Genomic DNA, 22,932 nt, shown 5'->3' on the forward strand with positions numbered 1-22,932 from the left:
ACCTGTCCTCTGCCTCTGACCCGGTGGACCATTCCCTGTTGCTGCGGACACTCTCATCCCTTGGCATCACAGACTTGGCCCTATCCTGGATCTTGTCATACCTAACTGACCGGACATTCAGCATCTCCCACTCATACACCACTTCCTAACCTCACCCCCTATCTGTCAGAGTCCCGCAAGGTTCAGTTCTCCCGCCTCGACTACTGTAACCTCCTTTTCTGTGGCCTCCCCACTAACACTCTTGCACCCCTCCAATCTATTCTAAACTCACCTGCCCGACTAATTCACCTGTCCCCCCACTATTCCCCGGCCTCGCCCTCTGTCAATCCCTGCACTGGCTCCCGATTACCCAGAGACTCCAGTACAAAAGCCTAACCATGACATACAAAGCCATCCACAACCTGTCTCCTCCAAACATCTGTGACCTCGTCTCCCGGTACTTTCCTGCGCGCAACCTCCGATCCTCACAAGATCTCCTTCTCTACTCCCCTCTTATGTCCTCTTCCCACAATCGCATACAAGATTTCTCTCGCGCATCACCCCTACTCTGGAACTCTCTACCACAACACATCAGACTCTTGTCTACCATCGAAACCTTCAAAAAGAACCTGAAGACTCACCTCTTCTGACAAGCTTGCAACCTGCAGTAACCACTGATCTACCAAACCGCTGCACGACCAGCTCTATCCTCACCTACTGTATCCTCATCCATGCCTTGTAGATTGTGAGCCCTCGCGGGCAGGGTCCTCTCTCCTCCTGTACCAGTTATGACTTGTATTGTTCAAGATTATTGTACTTGTTTTTATTATGTATAACCCTCCTCACATGTAAAGCGCCATGGAATAAATGGCGCTATAATAATAATAATAATAATCCAGCTCACTTGCATGCACTATTTGAAGATCTGGAGCAAAAGAAGCCTCTGTGCTTTGGATGAAAATAATTGTAAGGAAAGAAAATCCAGCTCCAGGAGAATCCAGAAACTCTTCTTTATTGGTGTGAATAGAAAACACTCCAGCTGGTTAGTTAAAATGCCATGGTAGTGAAGCCCTTAATCATGACAACGGTCAACAAAACAGATTTCTCTCTGAAGTCCCCCATACACAGAAATGCTGGGCTTCTTTGTTCTTTATGGCAGTGGCTAATTGCCCAGAGAACAAAAGAATTACCATAGCTTTTGAAAATCCAACAGGCTGGAGAAGTCTCTCCTTTGATATCTGTTGGGGGAGAGTGGACGCCCCTGTACACTTTACAGTAGAATAAAGTAGCCTGGACCCACTGATAACAATGGCATGAGCTTAGGGCCCCTTCACACTGTGCAATCAAAGTCTGAACGAGCGTTCGATTTGTGACGTTTATCCGTCCTCGTTCCGAGGTTGCAAAGTGTGACATGGCGTTACGATTTGCGACGCAGCCCAGCATCGTACGATGTGAAAGAAAGAGCAGAACTTTCTTTCGTCGTAAATGTCCCGCTGTGGCGGTCGAAATCGTAGTATGTGACGGCGGTCATACGAGCTCGTAATGCGACTACGTGGGTTGGGCTTCCGCATACCTGTCTCCTGATTGGGCGTGACGTTTTAGCACGCCCATGCTGGTAATACGTCACGCTCGGAGTCGTAGGACTATGGCGGTGTGAAGGGTAGCGTACGATTGCGACGCGTGACGTTCACATCGCAACTACGTCAGAAAAAGCGTTAACATCGTAGAGTGTGACCGCTGGCTACGAGCTCGTACTGCGATGTCGAATATGACGCAAATGCGTCGTAATCGTAGCAGAATCGACCAGTGTGAAGGTACCCTTACTTTACTTTAGTCTAAAGTGTATATGGGTTTTGAGATTGTCAATGGAAGGCACATATTATTCTATTATTACTATTCGGTGTAGGGTTCAAGGACTTTGGATAGTAAAGAGAGTATAGCCATAAAATATTATGTGCTGAAAAGGCAATAATCATCCTCCACATAGAGTAACATTGTATAATGTCTAGAGTAAAAACTGTGTCAATACAATATCTCATTATCTATCTCATATCTATCTATCTACAAAAAGAGAGCACAGCAGCACTCTATAAAGGCCAAAGTATATGCAAACACTGAAGACATGATATCTGAAATGTATTGTTGCTTAATAAAATGTACTTACAAAAATAAAGGTTCTTAGCGCATAAATTGGCCAATTCATGTGTGCCCATCAACCATGGCAAGGTGACCTCCGTCTGATGGGTAACTAACTACTTATGAAACATGCCTCTCCTGGGCTATAGGCCTACATTTTAAATGGGCAGGTAGAAACCAAGACCAATTAAAGGCACCCTTGGGCTAATGGGAGGAGTGCAGAGTCAGAAAAGGAGGCAGTCACCACCTCCAATAGTAAACTACAGACAAAAAAACCTGACCAGCACCTCCATACAATGTGAATAGGTGCTATCTATCTATCTATCTATCTATCTATCTATCTATCTATCTATCTATCTATCTATCTATCCAATATCTATCTATCTATCTATCTATCTATCTATCTATCTATCTATCTATCTATCTATCTATCTATCTATCTATCTATCCCATATCTATCTATCTATCTATCCCATATCTATCTATCTATCTATCCCATATCTATCTATCTATCTATCTATCTATCTATCTATCTATCTATCTATCTATCCCATATCTATCTATCTATCTATCTATCTATCTATCTATCTATCTATCTATCTATCCCATATCTATCTATCTATCTATCTATCTATCTATTTATCTATCCCATATCTATCTATCTATCTATCTATCTATCTATCTATCTATCTATCTATCTATCCCATATCTATCTATCTATCTATCTATCTATCTATCTATTATCTATCTATCTATCTATCTATCTATCTATCCCATATCTATCTATCTATCTATCTATCTATCTATCTATCTATCTATCTATCTATCTATCTATCCATCTATCTATCCATCTATCTATCCCATATCTATCTATCTATCTATCTATCTATCTATCTATCTATCTATCTATCTATCTATCCATCCATCTATCTATCCCATATCTATCTATCTATCTATCTATCTATCTATCTATCTATCTATCTATCTATCTATCTATCTATCTATCTCCCATATCTATCTATCTATCCCATATCTATGTATCTATCTATCTATCTATCTATCTATCTATCTATCTATCTATCTATCTATCCCATATCTATCTATCTATCTATCTATCTATCTATCTATCTATCTATCTATCTATCTATCTATCATGAGGATGTACGGTAAATGTTTTTAGGTTTCCACTAATTTGCACCATGGAGTTGTAGAAACAGATTAGTCCGATGCTGTCTGACAAGTTTTGTTGTTGGGGCAGATTGTCATGTTTGTGGGGGAGGGGAGAAAATAAAATGCAAATTACTGCGCTTCCTCTTCACACAGACTTAACATTAAAGGTACCTTCACACGAAACGACTCTACAACGAGAACGACAACGAGCCGATCGCTGCAGCGTTGCTGTTTAGGTCGCTGTAGAGACGTCAAACACAGCAGCTCCAGAACGATGCAGGAGCGATCCTGTGACGTAGCGGTGACGCACTTATCGTTCTCAAAGGTCGTTAGCTCCATGTTTAACATTGCTGGCATCGTTGCTTTTGCTGTCAAACACGACGATACACGCTGATCTGACGACCAAATAAAGTTCTGGACTTCTAGCTCCGACCAGCGATATCACAGCAGGATCCAGATCGCTGCTGCGTGTCAAACACAACGAGATCGCTATCCAGGACGCTGCAACGTCACGGATCGTTGTCGTTCTCGTTGTAAAGTCGTTTCGTGTGAAGGTACCTTTAGGTATTGCGATGAGATTCTACCTGCCGTGTGATAATGTGCCGATTGCTGTGAGCTTAATAAGAGATTGTTATTTGTATACTTAGACTTTGCAGTATATAGTAGAATAAATAAATGCAGTCCTTTTAGGGACTAGAAAAATAAAGGGAAATGTAAAAAATACAAAATATATATAAAAAATTTTTTTGGATGACTTCTCTTTTCCCCATCCAAAAACAAAGAAATTAAAGGAATAAATAAAAAATGAGGATATTCAGTATAGCTGCATCACTAAACTGAATCTATCACCAGGCTTTTGCTATGTAAAGAGAACAGCATGATGTAGGGACAGAGACCCTGATTCCAGTGATGTTTCATATAAAAAGCTGCTTACTGTAGGTTCAATAAAATCAGTGTTTTATCAGCAGGAGATTATCACAGTTGTCTTGTACCATATTGTCCCCTGCTCTGTGTAACCTCACCCTCACAATTGATTCTCAGTTGTCTGCCTATGCACAGCGTACACAGAAAGCTGCCAATCAGTGGTGTGGGTGGGGTTATACAGAGCTCAGCATTCAGAGTGCTGCTAGATCTGTAGCAGAGAAAACTGGGATTCTATCAAAACTCCACCAAGCAGCCCAGTAAGTGACAGATCACTTGAATCAGGGTATCTGTCCCTACATTATGATGCTCTCAGATAAAACAGCAAAACCCTACTGACAGATTCCCTTTAAAAGTCCAATGTTTCAAAATATTAAATTATTTAAGTAAAGAAAAAATTGAAAACAACAAAATTGTTATTTTTTAGGTTGTAGCGCCTCAAAAAAAAATATGGACGGTATTTTTAAACTGTGCCAATAAAAATTACAGCTGACACATGCTAAAAAAAAGCCCGCACAGCTCAGTCAGCAAAAACAAATTTGTGGGTCTTAGAAGTTGGTAACACAAACCTGTTTTTTTTGTTTTTTTTTATATATACTTTTTTTTTTCAACACTTAAATAAAAATGATCACACTTTATACTTTTTACTGAAAAGTGAAAGTAAAGCCCATGAAACAATGGCGAAACTCTTTTTTTTTCCATTGTTTCATCTCACTTTTTTCCCTGATTTCCAGTACATTATATGGTAGAAAAAGAAAAAACAAAAGTGAAATTAGCCGCTGAGGGAAAAGGTTAAAAAGAGAGTTAATAGACTAAACAACTAAAAATTAGACCTGTTACCTACATTATATCTTCACAAGTATTGTTTGTGAGTGAATGAAAAGTAAAATAGAAAAGGCATTTCTTACTAATTGCAATTTAACAAACCAAACTGCAAACCCATACTTTTGTTCCCCTTTGTGCTGGTATCAGTCGGGTCATTCTCATAGACAACATAATAAAAGAAAAAGCTGACTCCAGCAACTGAACATTCCGATAGGGAAAGATAGCGAAGAGGAAAGTACTTTGTGTTATTTATTTACATACTGTGATTTATTACCTCGCTGTATGCCTGAGTAAGCTTTTCACTTATTGTCTCACCTTATGGGAGTGCATGTGTCAGGTCACCTCCTGCACAACCTGTTTAGACTTTCACTACGTCCCAGTCATATGCTTATTTATATCTCCTTGTTATGACATTGCCTCCATTAATGTGTCACCTATTGTACAGGTTTACAGTTGCATCCTTATGGGATACATTACTAGATACATAAACTGTCATACATTATCCACTTTTACAAAAATAAAGAAACTTAAAACTCAAGGAACACCAATATAAAATGTGTATCTATAATACTTGGTATTCATATAAAGTAAAAGAAAAATGCGGCACTCACCCTTTAGTTGCTGTGCTTGCGTGTTCTTTATTGGATGAGGAAAAAATTAATCACAAACGTCCATTAGGACTACAGATGAGCGAGAGGGTGCGGGAGTGTGGACGACGGCCGTTTCGCACCAAATGTGCTTCGACGGGTCCACATTTGGCACATTTGGTGCGAAACGGCCGTCGTCCACACTCCCGCACCCTCTCGCTCATCTGTAGTCCTAATGGACGTTTGTGATTAATTTTTTCCTCATCCAATAAAGAACACGCAAGCACAGCAACTAAAGGGTGAGTGCCGCATTTTTCTTTTACTTTATATGAATATCTAGTCTATTATTCTATGCTGAGCACCATATACCCAATCAGCTCGTGTTCCCTGCACAACAGTGGTTAATCTACTCAAGACTGAGAAATTTTGCACGCTTCTAGTGCCGTCTGACTCTTGTCTCATGGACTGAATCTATAATACTTGGGATGTCTACTATCGCACATCCCAATTACTCCTCTACGGATTCTTATCACAAAGATACAGAAGGTGCCAAGTAAAAAAAACGACTTATTAGTTGGCGCTACCTGTGCCTCGAAAAACTGTAATCAAGAACACATCTATGTAATAGCACATTGGTAGCCGATTGATAAGGGTTTAATTTTCGACCTAACAACCTTTCTATATACCAGGACTTGGATATCTTTGTACCCTGGCACCAAGTATGCCCTTGTCTTCAGCTAAACCTTTTGGTAGGATCTAGGGTTTTGCAAATTAATGACTACTGTTAATTTTCCGTCTCACATTGAGTTTCCATGTATTGTCAATTTTTAGCAGCTGGTAAATTGCTAATATTTAGGTCCAACCCATGTTCATATAATTAAGTCCAAGAGTTAGCGATGGTGCGAATCAATTTGCAGCGATCTGTGGCTGTCAAAAGGGAGCTATTACGTGATGGCATCCTTAGCTCGTCTTTTGGTTATCTAGTCTAGCGTGACCTCATTGTTGGGACATGACGCACATTTGACGTTGCACCAGTTCATAAAAAGAAGAGCCACAGATGCTGCCAGGTAAGAGGAGATTCCCAGGAGATTTGGCCATTTATTGCCATTTGCCAATTCATTCCTTATTACCATTTGCTGTAGCTGGAGTTAACAGTTGGCATAATTTGCTTCTGCTGTGGTCAAATGGCCCCTTTGCCATAAAACAAGATGCCAGTATAATAAAATGCACAAGGTAGGTGGAACAGATCTTTCACGAGGCCCCAGGAACTTTGAGATTCACCTAAAGACAAACCGATTATAGGTTTTAAATAGTTCCAACTATCCACCTGGCATCTGTTATATGCCTACTTGCCAATTCTCTTGAAATTTCTGGGAGGCTCCTAAAAAAGGTACACTTCTTTAAATTCTAGAAGAATTGGCAAATCTCCCAGACTCCGATGAAACCTTCAGAAAATAAGATATTCTAGATGTTTTTTTGTGTCCTGGCTTCTCAGGGGGCCAGGACTGAGGTTTTGAAGTGTAAAGAATATGTAAGGGATGGGGGGAATACACATGGAGGGGAAGAGAATAGGCATGTTGGGTCTGTAGCCAACCACAATTCCTGGCAGGGCGCTTTTAGATTCTGTGATATGGACTGGTTTCTTCTAAAAGTCAGAAAGCATGTAACCATTATTCTATCCCTAATGCATTGAACCTGTTTCTTGGTGCTCCTATATTTCATAGTAACATAGTTACCAAGGCCGAAAAAAGACATTTGTCCATCCAGTTCAGCCTATATTCCATCAGAATAAATCCCCAGATCTACGTCCTTCTAGAGATCCTAATCACTGTAAGATACAATGTTGTTCTGCTCCAGGAAGACATCCAGACCTCTCTTGAACCCCTCGACTAAGTTCGCCATCATCACCTCCTCAGGCAATTTCCACTAGTTACCACCTGTCACAATATCTCGATTCTGCCAGTTCCTACCTTTTCTTGGAAGATCCATCAAATATCTAGTAAAGGCTTGTTGTCATCATTATAGTCTCTAGATTTTCATACAGTTTATCTGAGTCATGTAAGGGTACCTTCACACTGGTCGATTCTGCTACGATTACGACGCATTTGCGTCATATTCGACATCGCAGTACGAGCTCGTAGCCAGCGGTCACACTCTACGATGTTAACGCTTTTTCTGACGTAGTTGCGATGTGAACGTCACGCGTCGCAATCGTACGCTACCCTTCACACCGCCATAGTCCTACGACTCCGAGCGTGACGTATTACCAGCATGGGCGTGCTAAAACGTCACGCCCAATCAGGAGACAGGTATGCGGAAGCCCAACCCACGTAGTCGCATTACGAGCTCGTATGACCGCCGTCACATACTACGATTTCGACCGCCACAGCGGGACATTTACGACGAAAGAAAGTTCTGCTCTTTCTTTCACATCGTACGATGCTGGGCTGCGTCGCAAATCGTAACGCCATGTCACACTTTGCAACCTCGGAACGAGGACGGATAAACGTCACAAATCGAACGCTCGTTCAGACTTTGATTGCACAGTGTGAAGGGGCCCTAAGTTAATCACACCGTGTACATAGGACCTTGAGGGCCCCTTCACAGACTCTGCACTGGATCTCCACCTTCTCTAATTATTTCTAATAGAGATAAAGCTGGTGCTAAGAATAAATCTTCTTATTACTCAGTGCCACCTTCCAGCCCGTGCTCATCTTTTCTTCGAAAACCTGCAGGATATTTACTTAAGGTGTTGGCAACTTGGCACCAGTCATATTAATAATCATTCTTTATGCCTTGATCTTGCTTCACTTTGCTATTGTATTTACCACCTCTCACATTTCTCATCCTTGACCACACTTACTTTTTCTAAGAAGATCTGTCAGATATTTAGTAAGGTGTATCCATCACCAGGATAGCCTGTGCACTCGTTGGTTTGAGGGCACCATTACAGATTCTGCACTGAGGTGGGTCCAGGAGCTTCATGATACGCATGTGCTAATTCTTTATAATATCAATAGGTAAGAAGCACAGGATTAACACATATATCCCAGTGTAGAAAAGGAAAATGATGGTTTATCTTGACTCGTTTCAAAGTAATAAGCTACTTCTTCAGGAAAAATCACATGCATAACGAGTCAGAAGGGGTATCACACATATCTATAATATAACGCTGGGAGCGTCACTCTGTCCGAAGCCTCTATAGACTGCGCAAGCGCCGGCGCAGTCTGGACCGCACAGAGCGACGCTCCCAGGAGATCGCGGTATGCGTAAGAGCTGAACGCACACCGCGATCTCCACCGGACAAGCAGGGACGAGCCAGGAGGCGGAGGGTGAGTATACTTACCTGACCCGTTCCACCGACGCGCTTCCGGGCCGTGACTGTCCCCCTGCTCCCGGAATCGGCGCCTGCGCAGTCCGCGCTTTCCGGCGCCATTTTCTTGAAGACACATTGCAGTGTCTTCAAGAAAATGGCGCCGGAAAGCGCGGACTGCGCAGGCGCCGACTCCGGGAGCAGGACCAAGAAAATGGCCGCACCCAGCACAGCCGCCGCGCCCAGCACAGCCACGCACAGCCGCCCACAGCAACGCACAGCCGCCGCACCCAGCACAGCCGACCATAGCCGCCCACAGCCACGCACAGGCGCCCACAGCCACGCACAGCCGCCGCACCCAGCACAGCTGCCCACAGCCACGCACAGCCACCCATAGCCACGCACAGCCGCCGCACCCAGCACAGCCGACCACAGCCACGCACAGCCGCCGCACCCAGCACAGCCGACCACAGCCGCCGCACCCAGCACAGCCGCCCACAGCCACGCACAGCCACGCACAGCCGCACCCAGCACAGCCGACCACAGCCACGCACAGCCGCCGCACCCAGCACAGCCGCCCACAGCCACGTACAGCCACCCATAGCCACGCACAGCCGCCGCACCCAGCACAGCCGACCACAGCCGCCGCACCCAGCACAGCCGCCCACAGCCACGTACAGCCACCCATAGCCACGCACAGCCGCCGCACCCAGCACAGCCGACCACAGCCGCCGCACCCAGCACAGCCGCCCACAGCCACGCACAGCCCACAGCCACGCACAGCCGCCGCACCCAGCACAGCCACCCACAGCCGCCGCACCCAGCACATCCGCCGCACCCAGCACAGCCATGCACAGCCGCCACAGCCACGCACAGCCGCCTAAAGCCACGCACAGCCTCCCACAGCCACGCACAGCCGCCCACAGCCACGGACAGCCGCCGCACCCAGCACAGCCGCCGCACCCAGCACAGCCGCCCACAGCCACGCACAGCCGCCGCACCCAGCACAGCCGACCACAGCCGCCGCACCCAGCACAGCCGCCCACAGCCACGCACAGCCGCCCACAGCCACGCACAGCCGCACCCAGCACAGCCGACCACAGCCACGCACAGCCGCCGCACCCAGCACAGCCGCCCACAGCCACGTACAGCCACCCATAGCCACGCACAGCCGCCGCACCCAGCACAGCCGACCACAGCCGCCGCACCCAGCACAGCCGCCCACAGCCACGCACAGCCGCCGCACCCAGCACAGCCACCCACAGCCGCCGCACCCAGCACAGCCGCCGCACCCAGCACAGCCATGCACAGCCGCCACAGCCACGCACAGCCGCCTACAGCCACGCACAGCCTCCCACAGCCACGCACAGCCGCCCACAGCCACGGACAGCCGCCGCACCCAGCACAGCCGCCGCACCCAGCACAGCCGCCCACAGCCACGCACAGCCGCCCACAGCCACGCACAGCCGCCGCACCCAGCACAGCCACGCACAGCCGCCGCACCCAGCACAGCCGCCCACAGCCACGCACAACCGCTGCACCCAGCACAGCCACCCACAGCCGCCGCACCCAGCACAGCCGCCGCACCCAGCACATCCGCCGCACCCAGCACAGCCGCCGCACCCAGCACAGCCACGCACAGCCGCCGCACCCAGCACAGCCACGCACAGCCGCCTACAGCCACGGACAGCCGCCGCACCCAGCACAGCCACCGCACCCAGCACAGCCGCCCACAGCCACGCACAGCCGCCGCACCCAGCACAGCCACGCACAGCCGCCTACAGCCACGCACAGCCGCTGCACCCAGCACAGCCACCGCACCCAGCACAGCCGTCCACAGCTGCCGCACCCAGCACAGCCGCCCGCACCCAGCACAGCCACGTCACATACAGCCGCCCGCACTCAGCACAGCCGCCCGCACTGATGGGGGCGCAGGATGGAGCAGCACGTGATAGGATGGGGGCGCAGGATGGGAGCACATGACAGGATGGGGATGAGGATGGAGCAGCACATGACACGGTGGAGCAGCACATGACAGGATGGGGGCGCAGGATGGAGCAGCACATGACACGGTGGAGCAGCACATGACAGGATGGGGATGCAGGATGGAGCAGCACATGACACGGTGGAGCAGCACATGACAGGATGGGGGCGCAGGATGGAGCAGCACATGACACGGTGGAGCAGCACATGACAGGATGGGGGCGCAGGATGGAGCAGCATATGACAGGATAGGAGCAGCACATACCAGGATGGAGACCATATTCCAATATAAATGCTCGCCACCCGGGCGTAGAACGGGTTCAATAGCTAGTATATATATATGTGCAAAAGGAAAAAAAAAAAAGAGCATGAACCGCACATCCCAAAATCATACGTTGATCTAAAGCCGCTAGGCAAAAATTTAAATACTGAACATGAGGTTTTCAGTTTAACATTCTGATCAGACTGTATGAAGCCCACTGCCCCTTCACGGCAAACCTCGTAGTGGGTCCTAACGCCCTAACGGAGCGGAGCCGTGCGGCGACCACCGCCGCAGCGGCCATGCACCAGCAGGGCGGACGGCCTGTTGCCCCACAGCACCCATGCTGCGAGACTGAGCCCCCAAGACTCCAGACCGCGCCGCCCCACCAGCACAAAGCCACAGCAACAATGGCCGCCACACAGCACCAGCACCAAAATGAAAAGGAGTATTTAACCCTTGTCAGGCTGCATAATTTTACAACCTTAACAGGCTGCATAGGTACAATTGTACCTTCACATATACCTCCACTGTGGGAAGACTTTACTTGGTTTCAGAAACTAAAGTTCATTCAGCTACAAATGTTATGCTGATATCTATTGTTCAGTGTTGTTACTGGTCACTTATGTTGCTGTCAATTAAGTTAATTCAAACTGGGAGTGGCTTCTACTTGTCTTCCTGCCTCCCTCCTCTCATTAGCCATTTTGCTGTTCATCTCATTGCTGTGAGCACACATTTCTAGGCTTGTGAAGTCTTCAATTTCTTGGAAACGAAGGTAGGAAAGTCTCACAGCATCTAACAGCCAGTTATACCTTTATTCTCATTATGTGGGGACAGAACAGTCAAATTGTCTTTCAGCCTGGACTTGGCTTACATATATTTTGTATGAAACTTATCACTATAGGTATAATTTTTATACGAAAAATGGATAATAATTAGTATCTACATATTGTTTTACGATGTTTTATTTATATTCAGCACAAAATACGAAGCCAAAATTCATCTAGCAAGTCATCATGAGTGATAGTAATGCTGGATCTAGTTTCCGCCATAATCCAAGAAAACGTGTTTGCAGGTTAGTATAATTTTGTGAAAAGCCAATAATGTAGTATTTCGGAAAATTATTTATTTTACATTTTTTCATATTTACAGATTTACGTCTGACGAAATAATGCGAATGCTAGAAGAATCTGATTCTGAGCATGAGGATGAACCATATGTTGCATCTGATGATGAAAACTATGTACCACAAGTGGATGTTACTGAAGAAGATTCAGACATTGAACAAGAAATGGTCATAGAGCATGAAAATGAATACGAATCAGACGAAAGTGTTGAGGATGATTCTGTGCCTCAAAGTGCAGGCGACATTTGGACTGCTAAGGATGAAACTCAATGGTGCAGTAATCCACTGCCAAATGCACAAACAAAATCTCGTAATGTCCTACGACAAAGAGGTGGCCCTGCAGCAATCAGCAACCTATATACAGCAAAAGAGCTATTCAAGTCCATCATGACTCCCGAGATGTGTGACATCATATTACGGGAAACGAATCGAAAGGCCAAGAGAGTTTGTGATGCTTACAACAACGAACTGGTACAACGTTTTCCTGATTCTTCCAAACGGCCACCACAAAAAACATTCAAGCAATTTACTGAAACTGAACTTCATGCATTTTTGGGCATACTGATTGCTGCTGGTGTGCACAGAGCCAACAAAGAGAATCTGGAGGAAATGTGGAATGTTGCTGCTCTGCCTCTTATACGTGCAGCCATGTCTCGTGACCGCTTCAAGATGATACTCAGATTTATCAGGTTTGACAACGAAAATACACGTGCAGAACGTGTGCAAACAGATAAAGCTGCACCAATACGGGACATCTGGACAATGCTGAACAGTAATCTGGAGAGAGCCTACAAGCCATATCATTGTATCACCGTCGACGAGCAATTATTTCCATTTAGAGGTCATACTAAATTTACCCAGTATATACCTTCAAAACCAGCTAAATATGGCATAAAGATTTTCTGGGCTTGTGACTCATCAAATGCCTACCCTTTACAAGGTCAGCTCTACACTGGGAAACCAACTGATGGTCCTCGACAAGTAAACATTGGAGAACGAACAGTATTGGACCTAGTGAGCTCGTATAAAGGCTCTGGAAGAAATGTCACCACCGATAACTTCTTTACAACCATGTTACTAGCTAAGGTATTGAACTCCTGGAACATGACACTAGTTGGTACAGTGAGAAAAAACAAAAGGTTCCTACCTAACAACATGCAGCCTGCCAAAGAAAGGCCTGTAAACTCGACAAATTTTGCCTACAATCATGATGCAACAGTCTGTTCATATGTACCAAAGAAGAACAAATCAGTCGTGCTTCTATCATCTATGCACATGACGGGAGAAGTTGAAGAGACACTAGCAGCCAAGCCAGAGATAATAAAATACTACAACATAACAAAAGGTGGCGTTGATGTTATGGATAAAATGTTGGGAGAGTACACTGTGAAACGACGAACATCACGTTGGACTTTGGCATTTTTCTACAATATGATTGATGTCAGTGGGTTAGCATCCTACATCATCTACAGAGAACACAATCCAAGCTTCAGGGCAAAGGATCAACGAAGAAAGTTCCTGAAAGATCTCGCAAATCAGCTGTGTATGATTGCAATTGAAGATCGTAGTACAAACAAAATGATAATGAGAAACCATTTTCTTCGAGGTGCAGTAGAAATGGTGCTTGGACGATGCATTGTGGTAGCATCGCAGCCAGCAGCTGGCCCCAACATACCTCATGGTAGTCGTGGACCCTCCCCTGTTGTTGGTAGTTGCTATGTCTGCAGAGACCTGAGGCGAAAACAACGCAAGACTAGAAAGTCTTGTGTGGTTTGTGTGAAACCCATTTGCGATGAACACTCTGTAGCAAAGCCAACATGCATTACTTGCAAAGAAAATCAATAAAAAAAAGTTTCTTACATTTTCTTTTATAATGTAAATGAACAGTTTTTTACTTGTTTATAATAGTTAAATAGCATTATCATTAAAAAAAAATTTATGCTTTTTCCCTTGCATTATCTTCATTCAAAATATATGAGGTACATTTGTACCTATGCAGCTTGTTATGGATGCAAAAAGATCTCGACCCCTTATCTCGGAAGCGGGTGGAGATATTTTATTGAAATTTGGCCAATATATTCTGGACCAAAAATGTAGAGATGTCACGAAATTTCAGCCCTCTACGTCTTTTCAAAAAAAAGTTATTGCAATTTTAAAACGGAATAGTTACAATTGTACCTATTCAGCCGGATAAGGGTTAAACTCACCATATATATATATATATATATATATAGGTTAATATTTTGAATGTGAGTGCCAAAAAAATGAAACACGTGACCACATGTCATAGCTCAGTCAAGTCCCACATGATGTGGCACATGACATATAAAGACATTAGTGAAATTCCGTATAATACAATCACGCCATTTAAAACTCTACAATATAAAAATTGATTTTAATAATAGGAATCACAATTGGGTTTCCTATTATTTAAATAATTTTTAATAAAGGTACAAATTGGCCACCTGGCACCCAATCTATCAGTAGCAAATGCTCCATACCTAATGCCTTAATCCGGCTTTATTTTGCTTTTGTACTTAAGACTTATCACCATGTATTCACCTTTCTTCCCCTGTGCCCATCTTTTCTTAGAAAACCTGCAAGATATTTGCTAAAGGTGTTAAAGGCAACTTATCGCCAATTATATCAATAACCAATTTTCTTTTCCTTATGCCTTCAGCTTGTTTCCTTTGCTGTTTTTATTTACAACCTGCCTGTCGCCATATGTCATTCCGGCCCTTTTCTACCTTTTCTTGTAAAACCTGCCGGATATTTACTAAAGGGGTGGTGGCCTCAATATAATTTATTTTAGCACTGTTTTTCTGGGTCATGGGAGTCTGGTATAAATACATTGACAACACAATTATTTGTGCTACCTACTACCTGCAAAATAATACATATTTTTGGAGTATCTAGGTTTCTCTCCATAGATATTTCCACTGAGTATGACTAACTAAACGGGAAAAATTATTGATTTTTGACACCTTACTAGATACTCAGATTGGCCAGAATAAAAAGTGGAAATAATCTTGAGGAAAGTGGAGTTTGCGTTATCTATGCTCAGTTGGAGAAGTGGTGGCCACCATCATAATTATGGCCCAATGAACCCAATGAAAAGACAAGAATTTCCTTAGAAACTAATGTTCCATACATGACAATAAGTCAAAATTGACTATGTCTTAGCTCAACTGTTAACGCTTACCTTCTGCTGGTTCAATGGTTGACCATCAATGTTTAGTGAATCTGATGATCTATCTACAGTACAAGGAGCTTCCAATGGTTGGTGAATATGTATGAAGGGCAACTCATGTCAATTATAGCAATCATCAAAATGGCCCTGAGTGCCAAAAATTACATACAAGAATTCCCCTAGGTGCCCACATAAAGGTAGAAAAGGTTCCCAGGATATTTCAATGCTATGGTGCAACCACTAACGCAATGTAGGACCATGCAGTGATAGAGATAATATTATATCTGCATTATTTGGGCAATGAATCATATTGTATGGCTGTATTATTTAGACATTACATAGCTAAATTACCGTATATACTCGAGTATAAGCCGAGATTTTCAGACCAAATTTTTGGGCTGAAAGTGCCCCTCTCGGCTTATACTCGAGTCACGGTCGGCAGCAGGGTAGGCGGGTGAGGGGGAGAGAGGTCTGAGGCATACTTACCTGCTTCCGGGGCTCCTGGCGCTGTCCCTGCAGTCCCACGGTCTTCGGGTGCCGCAGCTCTTCCCCTGTTTAGCGGTCACGTGGGACCGCTAATTGAAGTCATGAATATGGACTCCACTCCCATAGGGGTGGAGCCGCATATTCATTTCTCTAATGAGCAGTGGCAGTGACCGCTGACAGAGGAAGAGGCTGCGGCACCCGGAGACCATCTGTCCGGGAGAAGGAGCCAGGGACGCCGGGAGCAGGTAAGTATGTCATAGTTACCTGTCCGCGTTCCACACGCCGGGCGCCGCTCAGTCTTCCACGTCTTCTTGCTCTGACTGTTCAGGTCAGAGGGCGCGATGACGCATATAGTGTGCACGCCGCCCTCTGCCTGAACAGTCAGTGCGGAGAGATGCCGAGATGGGACGCTGAGGAGCTGCGGGCGGCAAGAGAGGTGAGTATGTCATTTTTTTTTTTTTATTTCAGCAGCAGCAGCATTATAGATGGGGCACAGCTTTCTATGGCACATCTATGGGGCAACAATGAACGGTTCAGAGCATTGTATATGGGGCACAGCTTTCTATGGCACATCTATGGGGCAACAATGAACGGTGCAGAGCATTGTATATGGGCCACAGCTTTCTATGGCAATTCTATGGGGCAACAATGAACGGTGCAGAGCATTGTATATGGGGCACAGCTTTCTATGGCACATCTATGGGGCAACAATGAACGGTGCAGAGCATTCTATATGGGCCACAGCTTTCTATGGCACATCTATGGGGCAACAATGAACGGTGCAGAGCATTGTATATGGGGCACATCTTTCTATGGCACATCTATGGGGCAACAATGAACGGTGCAGAGCATTCTATATGGGGCACAGCTTTCTATGGCACATCTATGGGGCCATAATGAACGGTACAGAACATTGTATATGGGGCACAGCTTTCTATGGCACATCTATGGGGCCATAATGAACGGTGCAGAACATTGTATATGGGGCACAGCTTTCTATGGCACATCTATGGGGCAACAATGAACGGTGCAGAGCATTGTATATGGCACAACTTTCTATGGCACATCTATGGGGCCATAATGAACGGCGCAGAGCATTCTATATGGCACAGCTTTATACGGAGCATCTATGGGGCCATAATGAACGGTGCAGAGCATTATATATGGCACAGCTTTATATGGAGCATCTTATGGGGCAATAATGACCGGTGCAGAGCATTATATATGGCACAGCTTTATATGGAGCATCTATGGGGCATAATGAAATGTATGGAGCATTCTATATGGCACAGTTTTATATGGAGCATCTATGGGGCCATAATGAAATGTATGGAGCATTATATGTGGCACAGCTTTATATGGAGCATCTATGGGGCCATAATGAAATGTATGGAGCATTCTATATGGCACAGTTTTATATGGAGCATCTATGGGGCCATAATGAAATGTATGGAGCATTATATGTGGCACAGCTTTATATGGAGCATCTTATGGGGCAATAATGAATGGTATGGAGCATCTATTTTTATTTTTGAAATTCACCAGTAGCTGCTGCATTTCCTACCCTAGGCTTATACTCGAGTCAATAAGTTTTCCCATTTTTTTGTGGCAAAATTAGGGGGGTCGGCTTATACTCGGGTCGGCTTATACTCGAGTATATACATTTGGAAATTATAACAGTTGGGCAACATATGATGGTATCACTAGTGGATTATATTATTTGGGCATTCTACAGCATTTGGGGAAGGAAAGAGTTGTAATATTAGGGCTCATTTCCACTTGCGAGGAAAACGGACGAGTGCAATCCGATAAAAAAATCGGATTGCACTCAGACCAATGTTATTCAATAGGTGTGTTTTCATTTGCGATTTTTTTCTCAGCCGAAATCGGACTGAGAAAAAAATTGCAGCATGCTGCGTATTGCTGCGATTCTCGGACGAGACTCGCCAATGCAAGTCAATGGTTGCGAGAAAAAAAATCGCACAGCACTCGCACCATGCGAGTTCTGTCCGATTTTTACGCACCGGTGTCCTTTGAAAAGCCGGCAATTCAGCGCGGTGTACAGTAAAATCACACTGACAGGTTAGAATAAACTAGATATATACACATACAGTGGGGCAAAAAAGTATTTAGTCAGTCAGCAATAGTGCAAGTTCCACCACTTAAAAAGATGAGAGGCGTCTGTAATTTACATCATAGGTAGACCTCAACTATGGGAGACAAACTGAGAAAAAAAAATCCAGAAAATCACATTGTCTGTTTTTTGATCATTTTATTTGCATTTTATGGTGGAAAATAAGTATTTGGTCAGAAACAAACAATCAAGATTTCTGGCTCTCACAGACCTGTAACTTCTTCTTTAAGAGTCTCCTCTTTCCTCCACTCATTACCTGTAGTAATGGCACCTGTTTAATCTTGTTATCAGTATAAAAAGACACCTGTGCACACCCTCAAACAGTCTGACTCCAAACTCCACTATGGTGAAGACCAAAGAGCTGTCAAAGGACACCAGAAACAAAATTGTAGCCCTGCACCAGGCTGGGAAGACTGAATCTGCAATAGCCAACCAGCTTGGAGTGAAGAAATCAACAGTGGGAGCAATAATTAGAAAATGGAAGACATACAAGACCACTGATAATCTCCCTCGATCTGGGGCTCCACGCAAAATCCCACCCCGTGGGGTCAGAATGATCACAAGAACGGTGAGCAAAAATCCCAGAACCACGCGGGCGGACCTAGTGAATGAATTGCAGAGAGCTGGGACCAATGTAACAAGGCCTACCATAAGTAACACACTACGCCACCATGGACTCAGATCCTGCAGTGCCAGACGTGTCCCACTGCTTAAGCCAGTACATGTCCGGGCCCGTCTGAAGTTTGCTAGAGAGCATTTGGATGATCCAGAGGAGTTTTGGGAGAATGTCCTATGGTCTGGTGAAACCAAACTGGAACTGTTTGGTAGAAACACAACTTGTCGTGTTTGGAGGAAAAAGAATACTGAGTTGCATCCATCAAACACCATACCTACTGTAAAGCATGGTGGTGGAAACATCATGCTTTGGGGCTGTTTCTCTGCAAAGGGGCCAGGACGACTGATCCGGGTACATGAAAGAATGAATGGGGCCATGTATCGTGAGATTTTGAGTGCAAACCTCCTTCCATCAGCAAGGGCATTGAAGTTGAAACGTGGCTGGGTCTTTCAACATGACAATGATCCAAAGCACACCACCAGGGCAACGAAGGAGTGGCTTCGTAAGAAGCATTTCAAGGTCCTGGAGTGGCCTAGCCAGTCTCCAGATCTCAACCCTATAGAAAACCTTTGGAGGGAGTTGAAAGTCCGTGTTGCCAAGCGAAAAGCCAAAAACATCACTGCTCTAGAGGAGATCTGCATGGAGGAATGGGCCAAAATACCAACAACAGTGTGTGGCAACCTTGTGAAGACTAAGGGTACCGTCACACAGTGCAATTTTGAACGCTACGACGGTACGATTCGTGACGTTCTAGCGATATCGTTACGATATCGCAGTGTCTGACACGCAGCAGCGATCAGGGACCCTGCTGAGAATCGTACGTCGTAGCAGATCGTTTGAAACTTTCTTTCGTCGCTGGATCGTTGTGTGTGACAGCGATCCAGCGATGAGTTCGCTGGTAACCAGGGTAAACATCGGGTAACTAAGCACAGGGCCGCGCTTAGTAACCCGATGTTTACCGTGGTTACCAGCGTAAAAGTAAAAAAAAACAAACCGTACATACTCACCATCTGATGTCTGTCAGGTCCCTTGCAGTCTGCTTCTTGCTCTGACTGTGAGCGCCGGCCGGAAAGTGAGAGCAGATCACAGCGGTGACGTCACCGCTGCGCTCTGCTCTCAGTGTACGGCCGGCACTGTCAGAGCAGGAAGCAGACTGCAAGGGATCAGATGGTCAGTATGTACTGTTTGTTTTTTTTTACTTTTACGCTGGTAACCACGGTAAACATCGGGTTACTAAGCGCGGCCCTGCGCTTAGTAACCCGATGTTTACCCTGGTTACCAGCGAACCTCGGCATCGCTCCAGCGCCGTGATTGCAAAGTGTGACCGCAGTCTACGACGCTGGAGCGATAGTCATACGACGCTGCGACGTCACGGATCGTGCCGTCGTAGCGATCGTAATTGCACGGTGTGACGGTACCCTTACAGAAAACGTTTGACCTCTGTCATTTCCAACAAAGGATATATTACAAAGTATTGAGATGAAATTTTGTTTCTGACCAAATACTTATTTTCCACCATAAAATGCAAATAAAATGATCAAAAAACAGACAATGTGATTTTCTGGATTTTTTTTTCTCAGTTTGTCTCCCATAGTTGAGGTCTACCTATGATGTAAATTACAGACACCTCTCGTCTTTTTAAGTGGTGGAACTTGCACTATTGCTGACTGACTAAATACTTTTTTGCCCCACTGTAGAATAGGTATACTGTATATACATATATATATGTCAGTGAGACACCTACAGTGGGGCAAAAAAGTATTTAGTCAGTCAGCAATAGTGCAAGTTCCACCACTTAAAAAGATGAGAGGCGTCTGTAATTTACATCATAGGTAGACCTCAACTATGGGAGACAAACTGAGAAAAAAAAATCCAGAAAATCACATTGTCTGTTTTTTATCATTTTATTTGCATTTTATGGTGGAAAATAAGTATTTGGTCAGAAACAAAATTTCATCTCAATACTTTGTAATATAGCCTTTGTTGGCAATGACAGAGGTCAAACATTTTCTGTAAGTCTTCACAAGGTTGCCACACACTGTTGTTGGTATGTTGGCCCATTCCTCCATGCAGATCTCCTCTAGAGCAGTGATGTTTTTGGCTTTTCGCTTGGCAACACGGACTTTCAACTCCCTCCAAAGGTTTTCTATAGGGTTGAGATCTGGAGACTGGCTAGGCCACTCCAGGACCTTGAAATGCTTCTTACGAAGCCACTCCTTCGTTGCCCTGGCGGTGTGCTATGAATCATTGTCATGTTGAAAGACCCAGCCACGTTTCAACTTCAATGCCCTTGCTGATGGAAGGAGGTTTGCACTCAAAATCTCACGATACATGGCCCCATTCATTCTTTCATGTACCCGGATCAGTCGTCCTGGCCCCTTTGCAGAGAAACAGCCCCAAAGCATGATGTTTCCACCACCATGCTTTACAGTAGGTATGGTGTTTGATGGATGCAACTCAGTATTCTTTTTCCTCCAAACACGACAAGTTGTGTTTCTACCAAACAGTTCCAGTTTGGTTTCATCAGACCATAGGACATTCTCCCAAAACTCCTCTGGATCATCCAAATGCTCTCTAGCAAACTTCAGACGGGCCCGGACATGTACTGGCTTAAGCAGTGGGACACGTCTGGCACTGCAGGATCTGAGTCCATGGTGGCGTAGTGTGTTACTTATGGTAGGCCTTGTTACATTGGTCCCAGCTCTCTGCAGTTCATTCACTAGGTCCCCCCGCGTGGTTCTGGGATTTTTGCTCACCGTTCTTGTGATCATTCTGACCCCACGGGGTGGGATTTTGCGTGGAGCTACAGATCGAGGGAGATTATCAGTGGTCTTGTATGTCTTCCATTTTCTAATTATTGCTCCCACTGTTGATTTCTTCACTCCAAGCTGGTTGGCTATTGCAGATTCAGTCTTCCCAGCCTGGTGCAGGGCTACAATTTTGTTTCTGGTGTCCTTTGACAGCTCTTTGGTCTTCACCATAGTGGAGTTTGGAGTCAGACTGTTTGAGGGTGTGCACAGGTGTCTTTTTATACTGATAACAAGTTTAAACAGGTGCCATTACTACAGGTAATGAGGGGAGGAAAGAGGAGGCTCTTAAAGAAGAAGTTACAGGTCTGTGAGAGCCAGAAATCTTCATTGTTTGTTTCTGACCAAATACTTATTTTCCACCATAAAATGCAAATAAAATGATAGAAAAACAGACAATGTGATTTTCTGGATTTTTTTTTCTCAGTTTGTCTCCCATAGTTGAGGTCTACCTATGATGTAAATTACAGACGCCTCTCATCTTTTTAAGTGGTGGAACTTGCACTATTGCTGACTGACTAAATACTTTTTTGCCCCACTGTATATATATACAGTTATATGAAAAAGTTTGGGCACCCCTATTAATCTTAAGCTTAATGTTTTATAAAAATTGTTTTTTTTTCAACAGCTATTTCATTTTCATATATCTAATAACTGTTGGACACAGTAATGTTTCTGCCTTGAAATGAGGTTTATTGTACTAACAGAAAATGTGCAATCTGCATTCAAACAAAATTTGACAGGTGCATAAGTATGGGCACTTCACCAGAAAAGTGACATTAATATTTAGTACATCCTCCTTTTGCAAAAATAACAGCCTCTAGTCGCTTCCTGTAGCTTTTAATGAGTTCCTGGATCCTGGATGAAGGTATTTTTGACCATTGCTCTTTACAAAACAATTCCAGTTCAGTTAAGTTTGATGGTCGCCGAGCATGGACAACCCTCTTCAAATGATCCCACAGATGTTCAATGATATTCAGGTCTGGGGACTGTGATGGCCATTCCAGAACAGTGTAATTGTTCCTCTGCATGAATGCCTAAGTAGATTTGGAGCGGTGTTTTGGATCATTGTCTTGCTGAAAGATCCATCCCCTGCGTAACTTCAACTTTGTCACTGATTCATGAACATTATTGTCAAGAATCTGCTGATACTGAGAGGAATCCATGCGTCCCTCAACTTCAACAAAATTCTCGGTGCCGGCATTGGCCACACAGCCCCAAAGCATGATGGAACCTCCACCAAATTTTACTGTGGGTAGCAAGTGTTTTTCTTGGAATGCTGTGTTTTTTGGCCGCCATGCATAACGCCTTTTTGTATGACCAAACAACTCAATCTTGGTTTCATCAGTCCACAGGACCTTGTTCCAAAAAGAAATTGGCTTCTCCAAATGTGCTTTTGC

General features: G+C 44.8%; 2 protein-coding genes across 8 annotated transcripts in view; both read right to left on the bottom strand.

The window, feature by feature from the left end:
* LOC143766102 (coilin-like) overlaps positions 1–22,932 on the bottom strand; it is a 946,917-nt gene that overhangs the window by 513,263 nt on the left and 410,722 nt on the right. The window lies entirely within an intron of this gene.
* The window catches only part of LOC143766100 (uncharacterized), a 55,785-nt gene that overhangs the window by 14,264 nt on the left and 18,589 nt on the right, over positions 1–22,932 (bottom strand). For 2 of the 7 annotated variants that reach the window (XM_077253494.1, XM_077253491.1), the window contains exon 1: positions 2,144–2,215. The exons of 4 other annotated variants lie outside the window; for them this stretch is intronic. In XM_077253494.1, the coding sequence (XP_077109609.1) occupies positions 2,144–2,192 (49 nt within the window). In that variant the 5' untranslated portion in view covers positions 2,193–2,215. Of the gene's footprint in view, positions 1–2,143; positions 2,216–5,346; positions 5,367–22,932 lie in introns of those variants that run through there. One more of the 7 variants, XM_077253497.1, reaches the window with a different exon arrangement.

The sequence above is a fragment of the Ranitomeya variabilis genome, chromosome 4 (assembly GCF_051348905.1).
Source record: "Ranitomeya variabilis isolate aRanVar5 chromosome 4, aRanVar5.hap1, whole genome shotgun sequence".
NCBI lineage: Eukaryota > Metazoa > Chordata > Amphibia > Anura > Dendrobatidae > Ranitomeya > Ranitomeya variabilis.